We start from the raw sequence: 27,629 nt of genomic DNA on the forward strand, positions 1-27,629 counted from the left end.
CAAACAGATCCATTGATATAGCGCCTCTCGCGGTCACCATAACTTCATCCAATCAGGGAACCACCCGATTGTATTTGGGTTTGAGGCCAGCCTAGACGCAGAGAAACAAATAACGAAAGGAAAGAGTGGACAAGAGAGGATTGACGTAACGGCTAGACAAAATGACAATTCTTTGAACTTCGAGCTGAGACATTCAAACCTAGAGATCGCTTTTGGAACGTAGAGCGGTGATATTTCAGCTCTCCTTTCCAGTCCTGAGACCCACAGGCTTGACATATACTACCATCTCTACTGCTGTTCGTCCTGAGCTTTGTTTGAATCGATCCTGTTTCTTTGCGATATCTTCCTCGGCGATCATTTGTGCGCTGTGTTGGCACAAATCCGGCGATGGCCGTCAATGAAGAGACCCCCTTGCTGCGTTCCCGCCGCCAGGACAGGAAGAAAACCAAGGCCGATGGCGTATATGACAAACTCGTACTGTACGGTTCATTTCTCGATGAGCAATATATGCAATCGATCCAGACGCAACTATTATCGTACTGATTCTACTACATAGGCGTTTCCTTCGCAGCTGCAGACGAATCTATCATTCTTTCCACATGGAGTGTGATCGCCTCGGAGTTTCACCATCTATCGCAGGGATCATGGCTCTTGGCCGCGTATAACTTTGGGTGGTGCGTATCATTGCCGGTGGTTAGTCCGACTAGTCGCTCTAAGAAGGGCGTGAGACTGACATTTTCGCGGGTTAGTATGGTACACTATGCGACATACACGGGCGAGAGAATTTCCTTATCAGTACTTATGCGCTTTATGCGGCGGGATGTCTGGCTTGGTAGGCAAATACCACCGTACGGGGTTGTCTATGCCATTAGCTTCCAACGACCGATTCTGATGTAGCGGCACCAGCACATCCATGGTTTAGCTGGTGTTGGCCCGGGTGCTCACTGGAGTAAGTGCAGGAGGGATGGTTTCGCTGGTATCGGTCGTTCTTACTAGTGAGTATCTCTACCACCTTCTCTTGCCACACTGACCCTTTCTATTCCTATAGATATGGTCCCTGCTGACGAGGTAGCCTTGCTCCGAAGCTATGCCAACGTGTTTAATGTTGTAGGTCGTAGTGTAGGTGCTCCGCTGGGAGGCTATCTTATTGGTGCTGTGAGATGGAGATGGCCTTTCATTGGTCAATTGCCCGTGGCAGCCATCTGTCTCCTAATTGGGCTGTATAGGTTTCCGTCGTCCTTAAACTCAACCAAAACTGGGGCTGCAGATGAAGGAAATTCTCAGCATAGCATCATGGGGCTTGACTTAGCCGGTCTGGTCAGCTTCTCTGTCACCGTCCTTCTACTCTTCTTAATGCAGGAGTTGAGCGCCCCGTCAGATGGCTTCCAAATCCCGCTTACGATACTCGCCTCCGCCGTTTGCGTAGCAGTGATATTGTTCATTGTGATAGAAGCATACTGGGCTCGAACCCCACTTATTCCGTTGCAGCTCATGAAGACCTCGCTGGGTGGGCTGTGCCTAAACCAGATACTGATGATGTCGAGCCGTTCGGGAGTAAGTTCTACTTCCTCTGAATGAAAGATTTTCTGTGATATCTGCCTTTTGTTGTAACTTATGAGTAACTTGGCTCCATACCTGATTCGTGTCAAGGGTTCAACAAGCTCATTGGCTGCGTCAGCCTTTGTGTTGGCTGCAGTTGGAGTGTCAGTTGGAGCATTGCTCGCAGGAAAAGTTATCAAAAGGCAGTGACACTAAACCGTGACACAATCATCCATGAATACGTGAAGTTATCTGACCATTCGCAGATCGAAGTGATACCGAACAATACTGTCATCGCCGTTTGTGGTGCCTTTGTGGCATACTTGCTCATTTTTATTCGCTGGCGAAGTGGCTGCTGCCTCTGGGAATTAGTATATCTGTTGCCCAATGGTATGGCTATTGGTATCCTTTTCACCACACAGTTTATTAGTACGTCACTGGGCGCGCCGAACGAGAGCCTAGCCACTTGCATCACTACATATTTATTACCTTGCTCAGCAGTCGCGTAATATCATCGGGCCGGCGGCGAATGTGGCCATTGTGCAACGCGTGTTTATGGGGAAGTTGGAGAATAATTTAAATGAGTGGAACGAGAAAAAGGTTTGTCCACACACACCATATCTGATTTGTATGAGTTTCATGCTAATCGTAGTCATCAGTTCATCGGTCAGATTCTCAACGATGACAGATTTGCTCAGTGCCTGTCCCCTGCGGTTCAGGAAATTGTTCGGTGGAACTATTTGAACGCATTCCAATTGGTGCCATATGAGTATGATACCATCGATGAAAGCATACAAAGCTAATTGCTGCAGTGATTTCTGCCGCATGTGCATTATTTATGCTGCCTACTGTGCTATGGGTAAAAGAGGAGAGATTAATGGATTAATCACGTATACTAGTTGGACTTCTACGTGTATAATTTTTCAATATCAAAGAAATGGATTGCTTGTAGTTTATCTAGGGAGAAATGAATTCAGGGCGGTAGGGCCTGCATTTGCCGGTACCTAACTATGATGCACTATGATGAATAGGCATAAGAAGTGACTTTGATCCGACTCCATGGACGAATGGGAGAACGGATACACATTATCGTTGAGTCTATTTGGTTGTATCAAGGATAATTTAGCGGGGCTTTCTTTCTACTGGGTTGCCCCCAGTTAGTGAGTATCCACCACCACCATGGTAGAGCTGCCACATCAGCTCGGTGAAGCGTCAATTCCGACATCAGTTCCACCACGCATAGTGCTGATGTAAATTGGAATAGAGCGTTTTCTGTGCCCGCGACACGTCCGATTTACTGATGACACAGTAGACAATCGGCTCATCAGCAGCTACAAACAGTCAGACCGACATAAACCAAAACGAACGGCACCCGCAGACAACAAGCAAAATTCAAGAAAGAAATCAAAGAACATACCCAGGGAAATCATATGCACAGGAATGCAACAAGCACTCAAGATCGAGAAGGTCGAAGACAAAACCTCGCTACAGTGAAGTTTCGAAGCGATTTTCACCGAGAGCATAACCATATCCCCAGACAAGGCGGGACGGCTATACGGCTGCATCTCAGCCTGGGCGCGCTTCACAGCGTCCTCGCTAACAGCGTTCGAGTCAATTGCGATCGTCACGCAATTGTCGCTGGTCAGCAGGAGCTCGACAGGGATGTTCGAGTCATCGATGATTGAGAGAATGCGGGCGTAGAAGCGTAGTGGGTCAAATTTCTGTTTGAGTTCACGCAGAGAAGGCTTATGTTCTCTTTTGCGGAGACGGAGATCTGGCGGTCTTTGCATTTTGTTATGTCCTGGTATACTGAGTCAGGAGGGATGATTTTGGGTGTGTTGATGAGGAGGGGACTGGAAAGTTGGTTGGTCTTACCTCGGGCTTACCCGGCTGAATGAATTTTTCGGGGCTGTGAAGAACATCCGTGTTTAACTTTGCTCCGAACTCCATGGTGGGGAACTTTTGGGGGGAGAGATTGCTGTGGGTTTTCGCTGAATCGCAGAAACATGAAGAGTGTGCGTGGGAATCACTTCAATTGGGAAAGCATCCAGCAAGAGTCTGGTTCGTTGGAAGAATGAGTGAAGATTAAAGAGTGGACGTTTCGACAAAAGTTGTAGATCGTGAGTCAGGGGTGGATCTAATCAATCGTTTAAAAAGCGGGTCTCTGGGCTCCGGCCACCGAAAAATGCCGCAGAACGGACCGAATGTCTGGACTCTGGCAGTGGTTTCGATCGCGATGTTTTCTTGAATGACCTGCAGCACGATGCAAATTTGCATATTTTTAATTGGTGCTAGGAGTGAAAAGGACAGCTGTCGCTGTAATTAACTAGAGGAATGCACGGCGGACTCATGCTGTAGCTGGATCGGCTTTCGCAGTTACCTATTGGAATGATATGGTCTTCTGTGGGCAAGATTACATATCCCTTGCTGATTTATGCAATCACTATTCAAATGAAAGGATAATGTTTTCATCTTATGCTGTTGCTCATGTATCTTACCTGCGGGCATTGTTTTTGAACCACTGGAAATGAATGGCTGGGACTAGGGGCTGGTTCATGTAAAGATTCCTTTCTAGTATGCTTAACCCACCCACAAGAATCTAGCTTATAGCATTATTATACATGGACTTTTAAAATGTTCACTGCGATATCCTGTCCGCCACAGTATAAGTTTCCGTTTGAGTCTGTGCGCATAGCAGCAAAAATCCTCGGGATCCACTATGGACGGCAATACTCCGGAATAACTCGGCACATGTAATATTCCCAGCTATCACACAGAGTAGGTGTACAAACTGTTGTTGCCCATTACATTGAATAACTATGAGGAATCAGCAAATAGCAATTTTCAATACCAGCAGATCATAGCCTTAACCCAGAGCGCATCAATATGAGTGGTTGCCCTGAATGCCCAGCATCTAATGCAGGAGCACAGCCTCGGGCCCCGTATAAGACAACCGGGCCCGCACACCAAAGACGCTTAATGTTTACGGACCCATTTCTCGCCCACAACCATGGTTTCTCTGAGAGGTCTCCTGAAATTTTCCCAGCGCCATCCCCGACCCACTGCGTCGGCATTGAGAGCGTCCACTGTAGCCCCCGCATCAGGCTCCCCGTTTATTAACAATTCGCAGGGGGCTTCGGCCGCTGTGGCGGAGTTATCTGATGCTCTTGGCACTGTTTTTGACCAGATTGATCTTGATGGTAAGACATTGTTGAATCGGAATAAAACAGTTCCTTATTGCAAATAGGTGATTTGAATGGCCAGATTAATGGACTGTTGGATCGACTCGACCAGGAGGCTTCCCAATATGGTAACTCTCAACTGAAAGATGAGCATTATCCTGACTGGGATTGGTATGAGAAATATATTTAACTGACTATGAATGCCCTCTGCTAATTCATACCTCCCAGCTCCCCGGAAAAAGCTGAATTGATCTCCATTGCATGGCACTGTGCCCGGGAGGTGTATGAAACATCCTCGCGTTTACCTAATGGTCCTGTTCCAAATGGGGAATGGAAACTCGAACCAGGTGATTGTGTTGTTCCATCAACTGATGGGACAATCAAAGCTGTTTCTTTCAGTCGTGTATCGGCAGTTGAGAAGAGGACTGATCACAATGATCTCCCCGTGCTAGTAGTTGCTATTCGAGGGAGTGCTAGTGCAGTCGACCACATGGTAAATGCTAACTATGAGCCGCGGAATGCAGATGACTTCATTGTGAGTCTTTCTCAGTAGCATATGCATGTCTCAAGACGGTATTTCGCTAACGAACAAATGGCCCAGGACATATCTCGGCTTGCGCCGGAGAACAGCATCACTCTTCAGGCGCATTCTGGGTTTCTGAGTAGCGCAAAGGCCCTGGACAAAACCGTGTCACAGGAGATAAAGAATTATATCAGTGAAAATGCAAGCGAATACAGTCACGTTTTATTCACTGGCCACTCGGCAGGTGGTGCTGTTGCCTCACTTTTGTTCCTTCGGTATCTAGCACAGGAAAGCGTCTGTAAGAAACTCAGTTACCTGTATCATTTTGAAATTCAATATTCTGACTTAAAGGACTAGACCCAGAGGTCCGATTCTCGTGTATAACATTTGGGGCACCTCCGGTGGTAACAGTTCCTCTCTTGGAAAGTCCAGTGTCTGGAGTTTCCAGCGGGGCATGTCTAAATCTTATTAACGAATTTGACCCTGTCACTCGGGCAGACGGGGAATACAAGCATTGCTTGGTAGATTTGATTCACTCGATGTACAGCCGGCAGCCGTCACTGCCCAGATCTGAGCCGTCGAGTACCACAGTTGATTCGCTGTTTACGGAGGATAGCGAATGTTTCTCGAAAGGAAAAGACTGGCCTGTTCTACCTTCATTTTACTCCCATGTTGGCCCTCGCATCGTCCTTCTTTTACGAGTTAAGCCCAGTATTAAGGAAACTTGTCTTCGGTTACGCGCCATCGAAGTACCCCGGGCTGACTTCGACAGGTTGTTATTCTGTCGGGTTGCAGTGCATCGACGGGTATGCTATGGGGAGAGGGTGGAATTGATTACCAAGGGAGAGCTTAATGAGAGATCTAGTTGGGATGATACTAAGTTTTAAATAAGCTGGCCAGGTTGTGAAAGAGATATTTAGCTAACTGTATTCCTATCACCAATACCATGATGGTTACAATAATCAACGTACCGGCAGGGCTACTCCCTTCCGCCTCGCAATTTCTACCGCCCTGTAATAACGCACATCACTTTCCACTTTCTTCACGATGCTATCAGCATCGCAATTAATATCATCTAGAATATCCATATCGTCATTTGCCGCAAAAGCTTCCATCGCAGATGTAACTGCCTCGCAATCCCAACAAAGGCAGACATTATATTGCTGACCGAAAGCTATCTGAAACAGCTCATGCGTATTATCAAACCGAGTGTGCAAGAATGACTTCCCCAACTTGTCGTCATGACTGACCATCCGTCCGGCACGTTCATTCAAACTCGTCCGGTACTGCTCCGGATCAGATAAATGGGTATGCCAAACCAGATCAACGTCCAGGGTCGGCACCAGAGTCGTTGCCGGGTAATCACGAAACAACTGCAGGAATTTCTCGTAGCGGTCAATGGCGCGACGAAGCGTCCCTTCAACTGCCGGGCTGCGGATCCAGAGATGAGCGTGCATCTTTTCTACAAACTTGAATTGCCGCTCGACATTTTTCTTCAAGGGTTCATTCCTGAGAGCCTCGGATTTCGTGGCTTGAACCACCTCAACGAAAGCATAATTAGCCGGAGTATCTATATATTTCAATAATGAAAATGGGCTCGTCTTTGAGCTAGACCCGTACTGAGAGAGGACGTGTTTAGCGTGGCTTTCGCGTTTACCGACATCAACGAGCGTCTCGAAGAGGTCGGGTGTAAAGTCCGCCTGCTTTTCTAGCCAGTCCTTCTGGGCCTTGGGGAGACGGTATGACCAGTCTCGCGAGTCTATTGCCTCGTGCTAGTTAACTTTAGTTAGGAAGTATTCTCCATGTCGGACTTTGGTTAGAGTGTGAAAAACATACGATTTGTTGCCATGGAAGGGGAGCTTTGCGAACCCGTTCCAACCTATGTTTGACACAATAGAAGTCGAAGTCAACGGGGTTCAGCAAGAAGGCATGCCAGACCATAAGTACATCTGGGTAGTATCTTAATACTGTTTCTCCGGCACAGTCACAAATATACAGAGACAAAGATAGACTTACCGACAGGGGGTAATGGACCCAGTCCTGATGGCTCGTTGTCATTCTGTGAATCAGAACTGGAAAAGGACATTCTATTAACCATCCGAATCCATCTGGTGAATCGGCCGACTGCGAGCTCCAAGAACCAGGGCCATTTATTTTTTCTCCTTGTTTCAAACGTGGTGTCCCTAACTGTGGCTGTATAAGACTCATATTTGCGTTTCGCAGAGGAATACCTCTTGCGGTAGACCGTTCTTGTATTCGGTTTGATACTGAAGGTCTTGTCCAGATCTGTGGATTGCTGGACTCTGTCTCTTAGAGCATGAAATACTTCCAACAGCTCGAGGTGGACGGCACATTCGCTGATGGTGGGGAGATCGTGGCGATTCGTGTTGGTTAAGCGTGACGAAGGTTGGAATAACTGTGGACCCGGTATCATAGGCTCCTCTGACTTGCCTAGAGCTTTCTGATATTGATAGGTGGTATTTGAGAACTTGGCATTGTTGATTTCCGCGCCGCTTGCGCGATGAAGAGACGCGAGGTTCAAGGAGACGAGAAGAGCCATGTTTAATGTTGATCAAGGACGGGTTGCTTGTAGATTGAGGAGACGATACTGTATATAAGATAAGAGCTAGGCGCAATAAACTCTAGATGGATCATCTTCTCCATGAATACCGCCAAGCTGTCTCAGCCTCAGTGTGTAAGGCGTTGCTTAGCCGCAACCCCCCGAATACGAGGCGAGTTCGGCGATCCGGGCAAACGGCAAGGCTGCACGACACCCTCGCGTGATTTATGAATAGCGACTCCTTGGCAATTTGTGTTAGCAGCGCCTAGCTCCAGTCTAGGCTTATTAAAGCACTGGTACATCACTCCGATTTTCAAGATTACTATTACATCATGAGATATCAAAATGAGTTCAAGTCATATACGCCGACAGCTGGATAAATCTAAGACGGCTAGAATATTGGTTTGCTACGTTCTCGCCGTACTTGTTCCTATATTTGCATGTGGCATCGTTCAATCCAAAACACCGTCTCAGCCAGAAGTCTATTATTTGCTGCATCGAATCGACCATGGCCTTTCCCTCCTTCACGGTCTCAAAATGGTCATGGCCGCAGTATGTACCATGATTCGATGAAATTCACGGAGAAATTAGCGCTAACGGTATCGCCCCTGTACCAGTCCTGGGTTTTGGTATTCCTGGCATTCAGTATATTCTTCTTTCTCGGAGCGAGAGAATGGTATTTTGCACTCTTAGGGACACTGAATCTGGCCATGACCGCTGTTATTGTGGCCGGGATAGCGATGCAATCAAAAGTCCTCCCGCGTACTTTTGCTGGTTGCAATAGCTTAGCTGCAAGCTGGCATGAGGCCTTGCCGATGGATATGAGGGACTCTCCTACAGCCAGCGAAGCCTCGCTGCATTCTGCCTGCAAGAGGATGGTTGAGCATTGGGCCTTCGCAGTTGCCATAGTGTAAAGACTGATGCGTATCTCTCAAATTCATTAGCAGCAGCTAACTGGACGCAGGGTTCTTTACTTTCCCTATGCCTTACTTATGATCTTCCACGGTCTTCGAGGAATCATGCATCCTCGTCCGCCTCGGCGTTCGCGACCCAGAAATACTAAATCTGTCAGAATCCAAGCGGCTATTTATTTCGCTTTCAGGTACATAGCAAAGCTTTTTCAGCGGCTGAAGCCTTGGAGTGGAAATCCACCAACCCAGGAAGTAACACGAGAGGCCAACGGGATTAACCAACGCTCGAATATATTTACCAGGCTTCGTCGGGGCGAGAAATCTGCTGCCTTGCCTCTACGCGTCATGCCTTCTAACGTACTTCTCAAGATTGCTTCATATGCTCACTACGTGGATATAGTCAATCTACACACTGCCTATGGTAGCCTTTTCCTCGCTTATATTGGGAATGAAGACGAAGAGTCTAAGCTTGAGGAGCTTCGAATGTATACCTGCTCTGATGAGCAGGCAAAACAAGAGTGCAGACTCTGCAGAGCACAAATATGCGAGGTATGGTCGTTTCCTGCGACTGTGCATATGTAATGGGTCACTAACGAAGATACTAGTCATGCTGGAGATCTGTGCCCGTCCCGCAAACAATAATACGCACACATCTGGAATCGTGCAAGCCAAATTGCTCTCGTTGCTTCTATAAAAACTACAATCTGAAACAGTCTGAATGGTGCAGTATGGATGCTATCACAAACAAGCGATCTGAGTTTCAACATGGCCATTATAATCAGTATGAGAACGTCTGCCGGGGCTGTGCGGCGATGACCGACTCGGAAAAGCTCCGGGTGGTGGAACTACAGGATAAGGCGGAGATGCATAAGTTCTCCAAGGGTTCTTTGTTTTGTGCAGATTGCAAGGTCATGTTGCCGCCGTCGGGTCCACGTTGGTGGATTTGTCTTTGTGGAGAGGAGTGCCGTCATCATATTCATCCCCCGTGGGGCCTGGGGAGCCATAGCTAGGGCGCACATGTGTTGTAATTGGATGAACATTGACTACTTCAAGATCGTGGGCGGAGTACAGATCTCTAACGGTAATGATCTGCATGTTTTACGATGAAAGGATTATGCGCATTAGTAAAGCTGTACAAGAACTAGTTAAACTACCTGCATCCAAGTTATCTACGAGAGCTGTTGCATTCCGAAGGGCGGCACGTGGCTCAGTCGGATGCCCAGGCCGCAGAGAATCCCCTTTTACAACCTCTGTAGGCAACAATGCAATAACTACCACCAACCCAAACCAATGACATAAATGACTCACCTCGCAGCCTCACTTTCGGTTTGAAGAATTCTATGCGCAAGGCAGAAAGCATCGACCGATGCAATGCAATGCAGGTACACGAGAACTATCGAGATACTGTTTCCTTGGCGTAACCGCGCCCGGCCTCGTTAGTCGCTCCCAGCCGCAGCTCGTATCTACGAAATGGACTAACCGTAAATTGACCAAATTACGCGAAGGCAGAATGCTGATCTATTGCTGCTATCTTGCATGGCTGTTCTACTGTTGAGCCTCTCGGGTATGAGCTTGTGATACTACTATTCGGCTGTTTGGGGAACGCCCACTGATCTATATTGTAAAAATCTATATATTTATTCAGGATTGGGTACCAAGTTGCTATCATTAAACCAATGACCGGATGAATCACCATGGCTCGACTCAAGACTTTTAATAGTTTGCATCGGTCGTCACAACCAAATATCACACAGGCACCAGATACATTATGGGAGCCGATTGGACCGGGGAAAGCGCACCTCCTCCAAGAGCTTGAAGCGCTCTACTGGACTGGAGTCGAAAGTGAACTGGAGAATATCATCCGCACACTGAAGGTTTGGCAACAGCCAGAGTACGCGGATATCATTATCAGCGATGAAAATGATAATAACGTTCATGGCTTCGACACGTTTCTTGACCAGGTTTGTCAAGAGGCGAGAGCGTTCGCTATTCGCTATGGTTAGTTCTGCCCACCAGATCCTTAGACGGATATATGGTGTGTATGGTATAGAAGGTGATTAATGCCATACAGGGGAGACGAAGCTACAAGAGATGGCCAACCCCAAACCAGCACAGGCGATATTGTCACGTAATCTTTCTTACCAGGAAGCGCTGAAGAGAGTCATCCTTGATACACGAGCGGAGTATTTTAGCAAAAAGATTAAAGAGGAAGTTCGTGAGCAACTTAACAGTGAGTTTCCTTCATCTTATGTCAGATAGCTGCTAATATAGTATTCCCGGTGAAGCCATCCCAAGATTGTCTGGTGTCGAATTGCGAGCGTGTATGCTGCTTCAGAATGCCGGTAAGTATGGGATAGGATAACTTAATTACAAATCAAGCGAACTAAGTCATGCTAGGTTTCCTTGACATCGACAAGCTGATTGAGCATCGGCCGCCGCTGGATAAGTTAGGCTTCTGGAAACGACCAGCAATTCCACAGCGTATGTCAATATGTTTCTCTAATCGTGTATAGTTGTCATACTAACGAAACGAAGTAACACTCTCGAAATTCGATGACCAATGGGTCCCTCAGTTTGCCCCAATGCAATGTGCTGAGTGCAGGGCCATCGTTAGTGGAAGCATGTTCACTAGACAGGAACAGTCCGAAGTGCCACAAGAAGCCGCACACACTATATGCGAAGACTGTTATCGGTCTAAGTATTATGGGGATGAGTCGATATCCAAGAGATACAAACATTGTGTACTATCTAATTCTATTCAATCTAGCATGAGCAGGAAGATGTGCCAATGCTCGGATGTATCTCACTATGATTCACAGGGGTGTCCACGCAGTCTGTTCCCACTGAATGAGGAAGATAAACATATTTCCTACAGATCGAGTCATCGTTGCACGATACTGAAACTCTCTGAATTGGTTACGTATGCAAAGTACCAGGGGCTTCTACGTACCGCAAAGGTGAAACGGAAGAGGGGAAGACGATTATCTGATGCCTCGTGGATCTCGAAGATTGTTGACCGATCTCGGGGCAGGCCAAACTCTCAACATACAGATGCACAGCGTGGCCAATCTCACAATCAGTCGCCGCAAACATACGGAACAAAAAGGCAACCAGCCTTTCGTTCCGTAACGGAAAATACCCGCCAGGGAGATCATCGTGCTCCTGTGTCGAGTACCACGAGCGCAGCGACGGAGTCGAAGGCGGATGCAGACATTCCGCTTTTCTTTCGTCAGTTCACTGAGAAGTATCCTTTTGGAAACGTACATATGGCTTTGCGTGTAGGTCCGTTGGTTATAGAGAACGGTGTTTCTCAGTAAGTATATCTCACTCGAAAAGGCATTTTTCCCGATGGAAAGACAGGATCTGATCAGTTACAATTAGCACCAAAGCAGGCGTTCTTATAACTCCGAGGGAATCGCAGGTATTTCACGAGCGCTTTGCACGTGGGACACATCAACGCAGCCTAGCAGTGGGGGGAGATTCGGAGAGACATCTCTGGCAACAACAACGACAGATAGGCCCTCCAAAGAGATACAAAGCTCTAATGAAACAGATTGTCGGGGCTCCCTTTACAGGAGTACTTTCCCAGAAACCTGAGAGTGAGCAAGAGAAAGAGATAATAGAGCTCCTTGTGGCTGCCAGCAAGCAGCCATTTGATAATCCCGGCTTGCCTGTGATGGAACAGCAAAAGATTCTCGACGTCGCATTAAGCTCTGTTCTGGAAAAGCTCAGGGGTATGCTCAGCCCAAGAGTTAAGATATACCTTACCAGCATTGCCCAGCGTCTTCTTGACCCCGCGAACACACTCACATGGAGTGCGACAAGCAATAATTGTCAGAATTTCTGCAACTCTTTGATCGACACAGACCTGTTTGAGCCACTGGCCAATGGCCCACATATGCAATCTAGCGAGGTATCCTCTCCTCTCTATCTCATGAGCTTCGTCTGCCCGCCTGAGGGTTACCTGAACAACAAGATCATCAGTAAATTCGACGTCCCGATAGGATTAACTGAGGAATACCTTCTTCGGTTCCATTACGGCCGCCATGACGAGGCGGACCTAATTGACACCCTCCAGGAATACTGGTATGACTGGGGAGCTTTTAATTCTCCATTATATAACTACCAGGATCTCTTTCCATGGGATTGCACCGAAGCATACAGGAGGTACCCGACCAAATGCGGGGATTGCAACTTGTCCAAACATGTCTGGGCCTTTCCCTTCGATTCATGGTCTATTATCGCGCTGCATCTTTACCGCGACAAACACATGTATCAACCAAAACAGGATACGGACTCCAAAGCCACCAATCCCTGGCTACGAGACCGTCTTACCATCCTCACAGCATCGTCTATTCTCGCCCGTGCTGCAACAGCAATGGCTAAATCACCCACGTTTTGCAAAGCGACAGCTTGGCTCCACTCCAAAGAAAAGGGACTTCGCCGCATCGACCCTTCCCTCGCTCGGGTCAAACTAGGCGGTATCCACCGCGCCCAACCATTTAGCCACTACTTCGAGGCCGGGACCTACAGTCACTACTTCTTAGCCGAATGGGCGTTGAAAAAGCACGATGATAAGATAACCGATTACGAGACTCTCCGAGATGGCCGTGCAAAACGACATGATATCCGTATAGGCCGGGGCAGATTCTCAGAGACCAACAGGCAGCCTACAGATTTCAATCAATCATTCGATTGGTTCCGAGGGCTTGATCATAATGCTGCCGATTATGATTACTGTGACAATCAGAGGCAGATAGAAACTGACGCGCAATTTGAGGCGCAGGCTAATGCTAGTATGGCTGCTTCCCTTATCGCTGATTCGCAGCTGGGCTCTATACAGAATGCTGAGCATGCTGTGGCGGAGGCGGCTGCTGCTGCTGTAAATTGCGGGTCAGGATGTGGGACTTCGTCGGCGCCGTCGCATGTTTGTGGGTCCTCTTCTTCTTCTGGAGGAGGCGGGGGAGGCTATAGTAGTTGTGGTGGTGGAAGCAGCAGTTGTGGAGGTAGCAGCTCTGGTGGCGGAGGTAGCAGCTGCGGTGGCGGAGGGAGTAGCAGTTTTTGACTGATATTTGTGTTGGGAACGCTGTCCATATGAATATCGTACAAGCCTTCTATAGAGACTCTGAGCTTTAGTCAAGTGATATCTAGTCTAGGTACTAAGTTCCCGGCGCTAATGCAAGTTGCTTACTCTGCTAATCCATATATGGCTAGTTCGATAATCACCTCCCGATCTGAAACATGGAATAGATTTAAGTTTGGGGAATTTATACCTACTGCCAAACTATTACCTGTGTCGGAGTAGTCATATTTGTCAGCCGTGAAAAATATTTTAAAAACACAGCATAAGCATCTTGCAGAACTAGAGCCGTAATGATCATACAGCTGACTTTGTCATGGCACCGAGAACCGCCACGATCCCAGTGGCTCAAATGCCGCAACAAGCTGGCGTTCGGGGCCCCCAAGATGACTGGACGGGCATCATCGATCGAAAAGAACGAAGAAGATTGCAGAATCGGATTAATCAACGCTCATATCGTAAGCCGACCCATTGATCACCACCTCTTGCCTTGAAATCTCCCGAACCAATGAACGATGAATGCTGTTGCAATGACTTACGTAAATGGAGTCATAGGGCTACGGCAGATACGACGACACAAAGTTGACCAACCACCGGAGGAAAGTAGCGGTGCAATGATCGCCTCTCGTCCGACTAACAACGGCAATGATGACAAAGTATTGGGCGAATTCCAATGCAAACTGGGTCAACTGCGCATCTACTCACTGATGCGCGATTTCGAAACGTCAGCCCTAGAGAGCTATTCAAAGAACTCGCCAAACCAGGACCACCTTCTCAGTCTACCAAAATTCAATATTCAGCGCGCGATCATTGACAACACAGTCGCTATGGGCATGACCATGGAGTGGATGAATGATGATGACGCCGTATCCATCTTCAACATGCAGGGGCCCGGGATCTCTGAAGCCCTCATTCCAGCAAGTCTCCGGCCGACAATAGTCCAGCGGCGTATACCCCATCACCCATGGCTGGATTTCTTCCCCTTTCCCAACTTAAGGGACAATCTAATCGCCGTGCAGGATGAAATTGATGACGAGGAGCTGTGTCATGATCTGATGGCGTTCTGGGATACGCGAAATGCGGGCCCTATGTTGTTGGTCTGGGGTCCTTCCTGGATGCCGGGGAGCTGGGAGATGACACCGGCGTTTGTGAAGAAGTGGGGGTTTCTACTTGGTGGCTGTGAGGAGTTATTGCAGAGTACGAATTCTTGGAGATTGAAGCGGGGAGAGCGGCCGTTGTCTCTGAGACCACTTCTTCAGGCTAGACTAATTCAAGGGTTATGATCTTACTGCCTTTGCGGTTGTGAAGGAGAAAGTGGACATCCACTCCAGGATGAAAGAGGAGCTACTTATCCAGGGCTCGTATGATATGGTGAAACACAGGCAAATCAACTGCAAGCCTGGGATATACACTCTGCAGACTGTTCAGAGGGTAATACAGAGGTCATTTTTATACTGTAGACAAGGTATACTTTCCCCATTGTAATGCATAGAAAGGTTTAATGAATTAGCTAAATGGCAGATTATAGGTGTACTGTATAGATACAAAGGAGGCCGGTTGTCTACTTCTATAGGATAGAATTCGCTTGGTTGTTTAAGTCTTAGGGCCTGTTCAGCGGAAGACGAGATAAATCCCGCTGTCCCCGAATTTCCCGCCTCCGCACATATAGTTGTAGAGGTTGTCCTTGGGTCATTACCAATCCTGCTCCGCATATACACCCCGCTATCTCGTATGCTCAACTGAGATTATAATCATTGCTCAAAACGTCGTTATGGTGGAAGCAAGCACCCTCTCAACCTGGCCTGACGCCCAATGCCAGGCATGTTCGAACATTGTGTAGGAAGTACTCAAAGATTTACGGTACCCACAAGACAACCAAAAAGGATTTGTCAATCTGGGTGTGGCGGAGAATCCACTGATACATAGTGAGCTACAAGGCTTTTGTCAAACGCAATATAAGCATATACCAACATGCGTTCACGTATGGCGACGGGAGTCTCGGCAGCAAGCGACTTAGACGAGCTGTTGCGCAGTTCCTGAATGAGCGTCTACATCCAGTGCTACTATTCGAGGCGGGGCATATAATGGTGACAAACAGTGTATGTCACGCAATCGAGCACTGTTCGTGAGCATTGTGCAACAAGGGCGACGGCATCCTCCTCGGACGACCCTACTACATGTCATTTATCGCCGATATCTCTCTTCGACTGGAGGTCGAAGTTGTTACGGTCAAGTCCTGTAGATCTGACCCTCTAGGCAGTGATTGCATCACGGGCTACGAAGAGGCGGTCCTGAGCGCCAGCCAATGCGGTGTTGTCGTGCGAGGACTTATCCTTTGTAACCCACATAGTCCCTTAGGGCGTTGCTTTCCTGAGGAGAAAATCAAGGAGTTAATGAATCTATGCGAACGCTACCAGATACATTTTATTAGTGACGAAATATACGCATTGTCCACATGGGAAAATAAGGAGACGTGGGATTCTCCTCCAATGCCTTTCGTCTCGGCCCTGGCGGTCCCGACTGATGGGGTAATTGACCCAGGGCTCGTGCATGTCTTGTTGGGTATGAGTAAGGACTTTGGCGCCAATGGGCTCCGAATTGGGTACCTTATTTCTCAACACAATTGCAATCTTTGCACGGCGTTGCAATCCGTTGCTCTTTGCTCTTACGTGTCCTCCATCTCAGACCATCTTGCCGCTGAGATTCTCGAGAATGTGGATTGGGTCGATGGGTATATCTCAAGCAACCGGTGTTAAGCTGTCGAAATCCTTTAGCTTTGCAGCTCGTCTTTTGAGACAACGGGGAATATCGTATACTCGCGGCGCTTATGCGACGTTCCTCCTCTGGGTTGATCTGGGCAGAGCATATTGCGAAAGACACCTGGAAGAGTCAACGCCGGGAGACTTAAATACAAAGATTAGCAGCCGGTTGCTGGAGGAGAAGGTATTCATGGCGGACGGAACAATATTTGGATCCGAGAAGGAGGGCCTTTTTCGGATCGTATTCTCTCATATCGTTGAATATATTGAAGACGGGCTCCAGAGGATGCTGAAAGCGATAGATGTTTGAACCTGTGTCCAATGAGGTGCCCACATAAAACAGCTGGCTAGCCTACTTGAACGAAATGGTTACAGAAATTGCCTCCTGTGTTTCTGGGGCCGTAGCCTTCCCCGATCCTCCGCATACGGTTGTATATATGTCGTTACAATGCATTGAATCAAGTATAATACCTTATCGAGGTGTTTTTTTTGTCTGTTATCAGAGTAATAACTAGAAATCAGGGAAATGTGGAGACACTGGGTCATCTATTAAGCCATGCTTTAGCACACGGTAAAAGTTTGTGTAGGCACAATCGCAGCGGCGTCGCCTATTGGCATACCCTGTTGGTTTACTACTCTCTGTAACGCAACTAGAGAACAAGAACACAAGATTGAAGATTTAAAACATACGCAGTAGAAGCAAGAAAAACCCATGTATGGATATAGGTTGAGCGACATGCCGTCGTCCGTTACTCAACTTGAATAAAATGGTAATGATTACAAAATGGCAGCACTCTTCCGGGAAGGATATCTGAATACATATTGGATAGGAGCCAGGGAAGATGGGAAGTAAGCGTGTCAAAAGCCAGAAGCTTTTCTTCTTGCGGTAATCATTCGTCGGAGCGGCACTATGGCTTGTGTCCAAAGATATTAAGCCTATTCATCTCTTCTAGAGCATCATTCCTACCTTGCACTTTGGGCCATTCTTATAATGTCGCTTATATTCCTGGATATACGGAGCCGGTCCGACAAGGAAACTCACAAGAGGAAAGTAATTGGCTACTGGGGCAAACTGCTCGGCAATTACTTAATTGCAATGGTCTAACTACCGAGCTTTCGTATTTTACGTGAAAATCCATGGGTTTTAGTTGAAGTCAGTCAAGTAACCGCGGCACGGGGATAGGCGGGAACGGCGGCATTTGCGGACCAAACTATTCTAATAGTAGACGTCAGATGCGTGACCCTCAAGAATGGTAAGTTGAATTGTGTACATGAAGTTGGAATTTTCTGTTGAAAATTAAGTTTATATCTTTGTCTAACAGTCTAGAAGGCGTACGCGCAAGTTCAATGCATTACCATAGCCGAGTTGAGAAGAGCATAGAGCACGACAATAGAATCAATCCACAACACGCGAAACCTGTCACCTGAACGCACAATACGACCGTTGTTGCGGAACTATACTTCTACGATATAGCCTTTCGATATCCTGGGAATGTATGGGTACTGCCCTACTGAGCTTTGATCTTTTAAATGCTGAACAGTCGCTCTATTGTAACTCACCTCCATCCGCTAGGAGAACAATATCATTTCAGCCATGCCCCCAGAATCCAAGTCGGTCCCAGTTTCGCAGCTGCCCAGCATAACCAAACCCCCTGACGGCGGCTTTATGGCCTGGTGGCACGTCTTCTTATGCCACATGGTGTTTTTCAATACCTGGGGCCTTGCCAACAGCTATGGTGTGTTTCAGCAGCACTATACGGAAACACTCGGGCATTCCGCTAGTGATGTTGGATGGATCGGAGGCATTCAAATGTTTTTAATGCTTTTTGGGGGCGTCTTCTCGGGCCGTGCGTCTGATGCCGGTTACTTTCGACACTGCTTCGTGACTGGGGTTATCATGCAAGTCTTCGGACTGTGTATGGCTTCTTTGTCTACTCGGTACTATGAGATTCTACTTAGCCAAGCCGTATGTGTTGGAATAGGGAGTGGTCTGGTCTTTACCCCTGGCCTCTCAATCATGGGCTCGTACTTTCAGAAGTATCGCTCTATCGCAGTAGGCTTGTCGGCTGCTGGTGCCGCAACAGGAGGCATGGTCTACCCAGCAACAACAAATACGCTGCTCAATCATTCACACGTTGGATTTCCTTGGACAATGCGCATTCTAGCATTGATAATGCTGGTCACGCACATTCCTTCCGTTGTAGGGTATCGGCCGTATTTACCACCGCGCTCAACAGGGCCCGTGGTTGAATGGAGTGCATTCCGCGAGTGGCCGTTTGTGCTCTTCACGACTAGCATGTTCCTCAATTTCTGGGGCCTATACATGGCTTTCTATTATCTGGGGATATTTTCCCGTGAGAAGATTCACCTCAAAGAGTCAATTAACCTCCTAGTTGTGTTAAACGGTGTCGGAGTCATCGGGCGGAGCTCTCCCTGCTTCATTGGCGAACGCTTTACCGGCATTGTCAACATAACCATTTTCTGTTCCGCGATCAGTGCTATCTGCGTCTACTGCTGGGTTGTTATTGATGATATAACGGGGCTCTATGCATGGGCGATTGTGTACGGAATCTTCGCTGGGGCCACACAAGCCCTGCTCCCGGCGATGGCGACTCGGCAAACGAAAGATATCACCAAAGTCGGCACGAGGACAGGGATGGTTTTGACGATAGTCAGCTTCTCGTGTTTAACGGCACCGGCTATTCAGGGTGCACTTATTCAAGCCTGTGGGGGAGATTATATCGGGGCGCAAGCCTTTTCCGCTAGCTCTATCGTTCTGGGGATGGTCTTTTTGTGGCTCTATCGATGGTGCCACGTTGGATTGAAAATTGATGTGAAGGTCTAAGACTGGGGGTATATATTACAGGCGTTGTGGATTACATGGTATAATGCATTGGTCATCATTTGCAAGTGGCTTTTGACGGGCTCAGTGTGGTTCTGAAACACAACCATGATGCCTTATATGTGGTGGAAGCAAAGGCGAGGATAGCCTGAGATACACTTATTGAAAGCTTGATTAGGGCGTCTTGTCTTAGAGTCCTATATAGATTCCTCTTATTGTGATGTTTGAACTAGTTAAAAAGAAGACAAATATTAGGTTCTTCTAACAAGAGTCACTAGGATAATTAGCAAATTGACCAAAGAACCTGAGTCCATCATATATTCACATATACAAATATAAGCAAGTATAAATCCATTCTCTATCTCTCTCGTAACCACGATGTCACAAGTGAGCCCCGAGATGGGCATTAGGGTGTAAAATAGTCTGTTGGGTCATGCCTGCAACCAAGTGACCGTTTTCATTCCATATCCTCCCCTCGCTAAAAGCTCTAGTATTCTCTGCAACAAGGGCTCTTTGTTCTGCCATATGCCAGTTCTGGAGCCTCCATATCTACTAAGCCTTGAAAGTCACGCCCAGTACATGCTTGCCCAAATAAACCAAGGCGAATATGGAAAACCGAGGGGTGCTAATGCACGTTTCAGAATCAAGTTGGGCCCAGCAGCTGTGCATGTCTCTCCTTTCTTTACCTTATGATGGAACAACTGTGGGCCAAAGATCGAATCGCCGTGCCAGGTAACTTGCCAGTTTCTGAGCAGGTCTTGTATTGCCAAGAGTTCTGAAGCATTACACGACCATTCTCCCTGAGGTAATGTGTTACCGTCTTTCTCGGTGGATCTCGCCGCTTCGGAATGGGCGAATATCATGCGCAGAACTGTAAAAGTGAAGATCTTCGGTAGTGAGTCTAGTACAGAGAGCTGTTTCATTTCTTTCATCGACACTTTGCAAGAGCGTCAGAGAGGTTGGCATCAGATCCCTCCCGCCCTGACTGAACGTCCATGTACCGATCGTTATGTGAGATGACTGGTCCAGAGCCAGTGTGCCTTGTTACTGTTAACGAAGCAAAGAAGCTCGTTAATGGCTTCAAGTTCTGATATGCCATCCTTCTGCGTCGCACACTACTATTTTTATCATTGATTCAAGGACTATACGAGTTAAGAATTATCATGCAATCGCTTGTTCAAAGCAAGTAGGTAATTCGTACTAAGTATCGAATCATGTCGGTAGATCTGCATAGCTGGGTCCATGCAAGTTGCTTACGCCCTCGATGGTCCTAAAAGTCGAGTTTGAGAAACCAGACTCTCTTGTACCAACGGGTGATACTCTCATATGATTAAGAATTATGAGCTATGCACCCGGGCGCTCTGACCAGAGGTTTCAGTGAGTGGCGTCGTAGTTAGGAGTACATTCGCAGCCCGTCATAGACAAAGCAAGCTAATATGGCATTGGGGTGTGAGATGTCGTATTTAAATGCGCTGAAACCTAACCCGGGATACAATGAATGATATGTCCCCCGTAGGTGAGCAAGTCATCAAAGGAGATGCATCTAAGAATCGGGGATGAGATAGCACTTTTAACAGCAATGGTAATAGTGATATGTACAGTTAAGAGAAGCTTTGAACTAGTTGATCGAAATTCCAAGTCCATAGTCTTGAATTTATCTAATAGTTGCACATAAAAAGCATAATTTCCGATGCTGAAAGAGGCTTGATATTGTCCTAGGCACAGTTCCTCCCACGTTGTATACGTGGTGTTTCACCTCATTTCGCGTCACCAACGCCTCGCCGAGGACTATATCCATCCTGAAGGAATGTCCTTAAACATGAAATATCACAGTCGGTATCATTCCAAAATAACCTAGACTATATATCTGACAAACCATAACCAGAAGGCATTCGGAATTTCAACTGCTCACATTCGAAACAAAGGTCCGGAATATTATGGCGACTGGGTAGAGTAGAACGCCATTCCACAGCTCCCCTGCAAAGGCCGTCGTTTTCCTTTTCCCCAAGGCAGAATATCTTACTTGCGAACTCTTCGGACATTTCTGGTTGCTTCGTCGTGATTCTCTCTCTCTGACGGCGCCCAACCACACACCCGCATTCCTCGCAGCACCTAGTCACAACAGAATAGAGACACATATCGACCCTGGGCGAAAGTTGAGAAAGAGCTTTGAGGTCACGTTTCGTAGAGGGTTGATCTATTTGAAATGTTAGCGCATTACTAAGGGCCATGTCTGTATGAGCGTTGTTGAAGATCGTCTATTAAGGGGTTGGGGAATAGTTACAGGGTTGAATGAAATAGTATTAAATGACCACACTACTTACCTCTTATCGTATACTCTCTGCAGGCGAATTAGAAACGCAGTGAAAGATAATTGACTTTGATAAAGCTAAGGGGATAGTTACCTGAATACAGACGCGATGGTTTTATATGTGACAAGTTAACATCAGTGCGTTCTTTTCTGTAGGAAATTTCGGGGAGATCCAAGACTCTACAAAGAGTCTCTGGTTAATAAAGAGACAAAAATAAGACCGAGAATGAAGCGTGTCTAATTCCAGACACGAAATGGAATGAAGCAGAATAGGTGGTAACGTTCCGTGTTTTATAGTCTTCCATTTATTGGTCAGTACTAAACGTTCAGTAGCAGTGACGACTTGATCATGAAACAGGATCCGTGGTAGATAGATTCTGAGTAGATAACATAAACATAGATCAGAAAATACTTTTTTACACAAAACTATGTACTATCATTGTTCTTCCAAACAAAGCAGCGCAAATAAAACAAATCAAACAAGGGAAAGCATAACATGAAACACCATCAGTTTTCTAAGGTCAAGTTCCTGGCATAACAGCTTGGAATTTTGCGGTGCAGACGCTGTCTGTCAGGCCATAGTCAATGCTGACTATTGGCTAATACCTTCTGTAGTTTCTGAATAGTCGCAATCCTCCTTATTTGGTGGATTACTCCCCTGTATACCGCGCCAAATAGAATCGGACCTTGAGATACCTTTGTAAATTTAACATTTTGAACGGATCTACCAAAACCAGACCCTCCTTCACGGTGTGCTTGATCAATCACACTTAACTGAATATACCACTCTCTTTATTTTCAATTATTGCGTCCGCCAGATGTCGGCAACCTTGATCAGAAGTCTTCAAGAACACCCTGTAGACTTTGACTTTAGGCTGGTCTTTGATACATACAACGCGTTAACTGAATGCTAGCTGCTGTGTACGTTCTATGCCATCTCAACTGACAGTCTGTCATGTCTACCTGTCCTCAGCCCCCATTACAATGTAACCACAGCTTGCTAGTCATAAATACAAGCATAGAAAGGCAGTCTCACGGATCAGAGGTGCTTGCCAAATCGTACGTTATTTGGCAACACACATACACGCACAAGTTGGCAAGAGCCCTAACGGTCCATTCTCTCTACCTCATCGGATATAGTAACTTGTATCACGCACTAGTTCACGCACTAGTCTCATACTGCAGCATGCATGTTATTTCCGCGACAAGATACTCCATGGTAAACACCGGAAACTCGGGTTCCAAATATCACCGACAAAGAAAAGGGTGCAGTCTAGAGCTCCAACGCCACTAGAAGTGAAGATATACCGGACACAGCCCTGAGCTATATACCATTAGGGAGTCTAAAGTTCTACGGACCCTGCCATATATAGTTCCTACCACATTGTGGTCCCACCATCCAGATCTGGGCCACGATGGTCCCCCTGCACAGTTCTCTGCAAGCGAGGTGCTCAAGAGATGAGGATGCTTTCTCATCTACCCATCAGCAGGGCCAGGCTTTCTCACCCAAAAGAGACGACCCAGTTAGAGGCTGCTGGTCTTCGTGTGGCTCAGACGCGCGCATCTCATTTGTAACTTGAGTTGGTCGGAGCTAATATCTACGTGGACTTAGCCATAGACACGAAGCCGAAGACTCGCTGGCAGAAAAGTTAAAAGAGATTGTTCTTTTCACCAATCAATGTCATGGGCACGGACACAAAGGGGGCAGGCGACTGTCGATCAATGTGCTTTGCAAAATAGAGGGGTAGATTCGTATCTTCAAAGAAACAAATTTGAACAAGATGGGAATCCTCAGTAAGATCCAGATTATAGATGTTCCGGCCTTTGCTCTTTCTGTTAGACTCACGATTTAATGATTCTAGAATATCTCGAAGACAACGACTATGGAAGTTCCTATGACGACGTAGATGCCGCCCCTAATGAAGCCAGATTGCCCCCTGACTTGATCGCCGCCGCTGCCTGCTATATCGCTGCAAAGAACTATGAAGATCATGTTGCAGAACACGGTAGGACCCTTTAATCATTCAGGCAACTATATCAAAAAAAAATGCTAATTTCATCTAGGTCGACCCGAGTCACAGGAACAGGCAAAGGAGTTTGTTACCGGTCTTTCAGATGCCTTTATCGACCATATCATAAAGAAGAAAAGCTTCGACAACACTGACGCAGCAAGGGCGAAGGATATAGCGAGTAACGACTTAGGCGATGCATTAACTGCATCTGGAGAATTCTGATCAGTCTTACTTATTTATCTTCTGCCTGCTATGTTGCTATTCATTACATAGTTTTTTTCTAATGAAGATATACCGTGTGCCGTGCGGGGCAATTGGTTTACGGCAATCCTTGTCTTTTGCAGTTTGTTACAAGTACAGAGGTTTCAGTCTATGTAGCTATAAATCGTTTACTATCTTAATATTGCCGTGAGGATCGGAAAATATCCTCATATATCCGAGTCAACCACGCTTAGCCTATTTCTATAGAGTTCTAAAGTTAATGGCAAGATTAAGGCTCGGGATTAAATCAAGGAAAAGAAAAAAAGAAAAAGAAAGAAAGAAAGGGAATAGGATATAGCAAGATTAAGCGCAGCCAAAATGTTTGTGGATATATTAAGAACCATGTAAGGATTCATATTATATGAAGTAGGCAGAAAGAGATATTCACAAAACACTGTCGAGAGCGAGGCTGGCTTTTAATCTGAGGTGCTGAAGCACTAGGTGGCTAAGGCTTTAAAGCCAAACTGGCTTACACCTCTGTCATCCCGGACTTCGTCGGCATCCATCATAGAGTCGAGGGCACATCAAGTTTCAACTCCATCTGTACGGTTGAATGGGAAGATCAGGCTTAAATATCGCTTCGGGCCAAGTATTAGGACATCCAACAATATGAACTTGGTCAATGTTTGTCGCGCATCACCTGACAATAACAGGCTTTGGCGCATTGTCAGATATGATTGTGACTTTGTTCAAGTAACTGGATTTCTCAAATCCGTACCTTGGCAGCGTCAGGATAAGGTGTATGCAACTGTGGACCGGGAATTAAACCATATCAATCGCAGTAAATTGTAGATAGTAACAGAGCTGAGTTACGGACAATCATACAGCTGAAATGGAGGTAAATCACAAGCAATAATCTCTATTCACAATGGTATCATCACATCTGTACAGGGCGGATTGATGTCTTTTGGCTCATCAGGCAGCTGTTGAAAGATGGTCCTCGAGAGCTTTCAAACTAGGAAAACTGCATCTGCAGTAATGATCGAAACGCTGAAATATCAAACACGCAATTCGCTAAAATCAACACAACTCCATGCCAAACAAATACCGTCACTGTTGATCACCAGTGGCAAATGCCTCCTTCACTGTCGTCTGCTGCCCAAGTCCCAGACAACCCGACAACTTGCAGATGACCGTCGGGATGCTCGCCGACTTTGCTTAGGGCTGCAAAGCTGGCTTCAGCGGGTGCATTACTCAGAAGACGTCGAGCCCACGCATCGATGGCCGGCTCGCCAGTCTCATCTCGTGCTTGTTTGAGGAATGGAATTAGAGCGGTACCTCCCGTTCCTCGTAGCTTCTTATTCTTTCCATCACCGTTGCGAGTGTTCGCTAAGTTTGTGGTGGAGGCATGCCTGCGTGGACTGGAAGACCGGGGTGCCCGGCCCTTGGCATCGCGGGATGGAATGATGATGTAGCGGGATACCATCTGGATGTGCTTGTCCCGCAAGGTCCGGAGCATAGAAAGACAAGCGTCGTATGCGATGCACAATGCTTTGTCTGAACGACGGGCCTCCACATATTCCCGAATATTGGCCACTGTGGATACATGTTCCAGGAAACGACGGTGAGGCCCTGGCATATACGACCTCATCTCGTGGATGAAACCGTGGCGGGGTGCCCCCGTAACTCCTTCTTTGTCATCCGTATTCTTTTCAGGACGGGTTTCTCCAGTAGGTCGGTGTTCCACACCCAGAGCAATGTCCCAGAACTGAATCAAGGAGCTCTGAGCATTACTGCCACCTCCATATTGACGATACCTGGGCTTTGTGCTCCCGTCGTCATACAGCAGACCATGAGGAAGCCCCGCATCGGCCATGTTTTTGCTGCCAGCAAGATAGGGCCGGATCCGGTGGTAGAACACATACGGATCACAATTCTCGTACATCCGTTCTAGCAGCGTTCCTACTTCATCTATGACCTCTGCGAGCGTTTGGAGGGATTCTGTCACTACCAGGCTATTTCCAGCTCGGGCTGCAGCAATTGCTTGCAGCGCCAGCGACAGCGATGGCGCACCCCGAGCCTCAATGGCAACAGAAATGAGGTAGAACCATTGTTCATCCAATGAACCTGTGAATGTGTTCAGACAACTCAAGTTACTGAGGTCGTCTGCAGCTTCCTCAGGAAACAAAGACTTGTAGTTCCACAGACACACTCCCGCATATGTAGCAACTGGAGGGAGTTCCAAGTGCTGGCAAACCTCTAGCAGGGGGACGGTGAGTTGGGGAGGTACTTTCTGGCGAGAGTTAGTATGAACCGTACAGAAGAAACCATACGCGTGACTTACTTCAGAAGGTTTGCTGCCTCCCCAGACATACCCGTGGAGGATGAATCCTAGGACAACATAGGCTCTTCTCCACTCACCTTCTGACTGAAGGTAGGACGTGGATAAGGTAGGCATCCGGTCCACAACATCCCGGATCCTCCTACTCAGCAAGAGCGATTGTAAATTCGAAACCATCCACTCCCACCGAGCATAATAGGGGTCTGGTAGGACGTCAAGGGGTGGCTCAGGAGGGAGAAAGCCATGGTCTGGCGAAATGCCGTAGTCTGCTAGTGCTGGAACCGGTGGAAGCATGATGACTATAATGAGGGACAAATCACAGTAATTGATTCAACAGTGGTGACGGCTTAACACGGACACCAAAGAGCAAGATGCCCCTAACGCAGTACTGATGTCAAATTAATCTTATGGAAACAGCCTAGATGGCCAGAAAGTAGAGCAGAACATACATCCGCAAAGTCTAGCGCTTTTAAGACAGTGGTCGCGTGACCACTTGGATTAACAACCCGTAAGGTCAAGGCCGAGTTACGGGCATAAAGAGTCTCCAGAAGGAAGGAAGGGTGAACGTAGATCAGGAGCTCATCTCAGATTCCATCAAAAACCTGGCAATGGACGGTCACGAAAGAAGGCCGAGCGTTCCGGTTCTCTCCAGGTGGTTGTCAGTGAAACACCAGCCAAACCGGTAGATGTGGCAAAAAAGGGAAGAGGAACAGGGAAAAGAAGGAAAACAATGGTCCACGGTGAAGACGTGAAAGGAAGTTTAAATGAGCCAGGCAGAGAAAAAGCCTCACGAAAAGACCGACGAAGAACCGTGGGAGAACGACGGGAAATGACGAGAATTAATCAGCGGTTAATAACGAGGGTGCCACCGGACTCCTGAGACCGGGACAATAGGCACGGGGGAAGTAATCCCCTCCGTTACCGTTGCTCGAGAGGAGAGGCGTGGTCTAGAGGCCTGTTGGATGCGCAATAAAGGGCATGGGAGGGAGTGGGCCAACTGCGACTACAGAGCACGGAATAAATGGGCAGCCATATTGCTGCCGCCGACCACCCAGCAGACCCGGACGGGGGTGTGACATCGACATGTTCTTCATTGGTTTCAGGTGGGTGAGATGGCGCTGGGCTTCCAGAAAGTCGAGGAGTATATTGGAAGGATCAAGATCGACTTTGGAGGGAAGAATAGTGTAACATCGACGTGCCAACTGGAGCTACAAGAGCTTGATCTATAGAAGTATATACTCTATCTTGATACCAGACCAGCGGAGAGCATTGGGTGCAAGCGAAAGGGGTGTCTCGTCACGTGCACTAGTCTGAGTGCTAGAGAATGAACCGGAATCCCCTTCCATGGGCGGTTGAGTGCGATTTCGG

At 47.3% G+C, this 27,629-nt stretch overlaps 10 protein-coding genes across 10 annotated transcripts; 7 read left to right on the forward strand and 3 right to left on the reverse strand.

The window, feature by feature from the left end:
• Positions 1-387: 387 nt before the first annotated feature.
• Positions 388-2,342, forward strand: ABOM_006399 (uncharacterized protein; the record flags this gene model as incomplete). Its single annotated transcript, XM_022533528.1, has 6 exons — positions 388-484; positions 557-744; positions 907-949; positions 1,049-1,554; positions 2,038-2,139; positions 2,199-2,342. 6 exons carry the CDS (start codon positions 388-390, stop codon positions 2,340-2,342), a joined length of 1,080 nt encoding a protein of 359 aa, XP_022389009.1.
• A 421-nt stretch (positions 2,343-2,763) lies between these two features.
• On the reverse strand, positions 2,764-3,489 carry ABOM_006400 (uncharacterized protein; the record flags this gene model as incomplete). The annotated part of the gene is made up of 3 exons (XM_022533529.1): positions 2,764-2,870; positions 2,957-3,340; positions 3,426-3,489. 3 exons carry the CDS (start codon positions 3,487-3,489, stop codon positions 2,764-2,766), a joined length of 555 nt encoding a protein of 184 aa, XP_022389035.1.
• Positions 3,490-4,549: 1,060 nt separating this feature from the next.
• Positions 4,550-6,131, forward strand: ABOM_006401 (lipase family protein; the record flags this gene model as incomplete). The annotated part of the gene is made up of 5 exons (XM_022533530.1): positions 4,550-4,739; positions 4,787-4,892; positions 4,950-5,256; positions 5,323-5,542; positions 5,602-6,131. The coding sequence occupies 5 exons, from the start codon at positions 4,550-4,552 to the stop codon at positions 6,129-6,131; spliced, it is 1,353 nt and encodes a 450-aa protein (XP_022389034.1).
• Positions 6,132-6,206: 75 nt separating this feature from the next.
• Positions 6,207-7,804, reverse strand: ABOM_006402 (uncharacterized protein; the record flags this gene model as incomplete). The annotated part of the gene is made up of 3 exons (XM_022533531.1): positions 6,207-7,016; positions 7,081-7,193; positions 7,261-7,804. 3 exons carry the CDS (start codon positions 7,802-7,804, stop codon positions 6,207-6,209), a joined length of 1,467 nt encoding a protein of 488 aa, XP_022389037.1.
• Positions 7,805-8,341: 537 nt separating this feature from the next.
• ABOM_006403 (uncharacterized protein) lies at positions 8,342-9,725 on the forward strand (the record flags this gene model as incomplete). Its single annotated transcript, XM_022533532.1, has 4 exons — positions 8,342-8,356; positions 8,422-8,714; positions 8,769-9,264; positions 9,321-9,725. 4 exons carry the CDS (start codon positions 8,342-8,344, stop codon positions 9,723-9,725), a joined length of 1,209 nt encoding a protein of 402 aa, XP_022389036.1.
• A 684-nt stretch (positions 9,726-10,409) lies between these two features.
• ABOM_006404 (uncharacterized protein) lies at positions 10,410-13,780 on the forward strand (the record flags this gene model as incomplete). Its single annotated transcript, XM_022533533.1, has 7 exons — positions 10,410-10,713; positions 10,787-10,945; positions 11,001-11,057; positions 11,113-11,196; positions 11,251-11,413; positions 11,483-12,028; positions 12,097-13,780. 7 exons carry the CDS (start codon positions 10,410-10,412, stop codon positions 13,778-13,780), a joined length of 2,997 nt encoding a protein of 998 aa, XP_022389039.1.
• A 331-nt stretch (positions 13,781-14,111) lies between these two features.
• ABOM_006405 (uncharacterized protein) lies at positions 14,112-16,551 on the forward strand (the record flags this gene model as incomplete). Its single annotated transcript, XM_022533534.1, has 3 exons — positions 14,112-14,253; positions 14,351-14,992; positions 16,052-16,551. 3 exons carry the CDS (start codon positions 14,112-14,114, stop codon positions 16,549-16,551), a joined length of 1,284 nt encoding a protein of 427 aa, XP_022389038.1.
• A 1,597-nt stretch (positions 16,552-18,148) lies between these two features.
• ABOM_006406 (MFS monocarboxylate transporter) lies at positions 18,149-19,399 on the forward strand (the record flags this gene model as incomplete). Its single annotated transcript, XM_022533535.1, has 1 exon — positions 18,149-19,399. One exon carries the CDS (start codon positions 18,149-18,151, stop codon positions 19,397-19,399), a length of 1,251 nt encoding a protein of 416 aa, XP_022389041.1.
• A 4,160-nt stretch (positions 19,400-23,559) lies between these two features.
• Positions 23,560-23,941, forward strand: ABOM_006407 (DUF3759 domain-containing protein; the record flags this gene model as incomplete). Its single annotated transcript, XM_022533536.1, has 2 exons — positions 23,560-23,713; positions 23,772-23,941. 2 exons carry the CDS (start codon positions 23,560-23,562, stop codon positions 23,939-23,941), a joined length of 324 nt encoding a protein of 107 aa, XP_022389040.1.
• Positions 23,942-25,040: 1,099 nt separating this feature from the next.
• Positions 25,041-26,555, reverse strand: ABOM_006408 (indoleamine 2,3-dioxygenase; the record flags this gene model as incomplete). Its single annotated transcript, XM_022533537.1, has 2 exons — positions 25,041-26,213; positions 26,265-26,555. 2 exons carry the CDS (start codon positions 26,553-26,555, stop codon positions 25,041-25,043), a joined length of 1,464 nt encoding a protein of 487 aa, XP_022389043.1.
• Positions 26,556-27,629: the final 1,074 nt, after the last annotated feature.

The sequence above is a fragment of the Aspergillus bombycis genome, assembly GCF_001792695.1.
Source record: "Aspergillus bombycis strain NRRL26010 chromosome Unknown contig00044, whole genome shotgun sequence".
NCBI lineage: Eukaryota > Fungi > Ascomycota > Eurotiomycetes > Eurotiales > Aspergillaceae > Aspergillus > Aspergillus bombycis.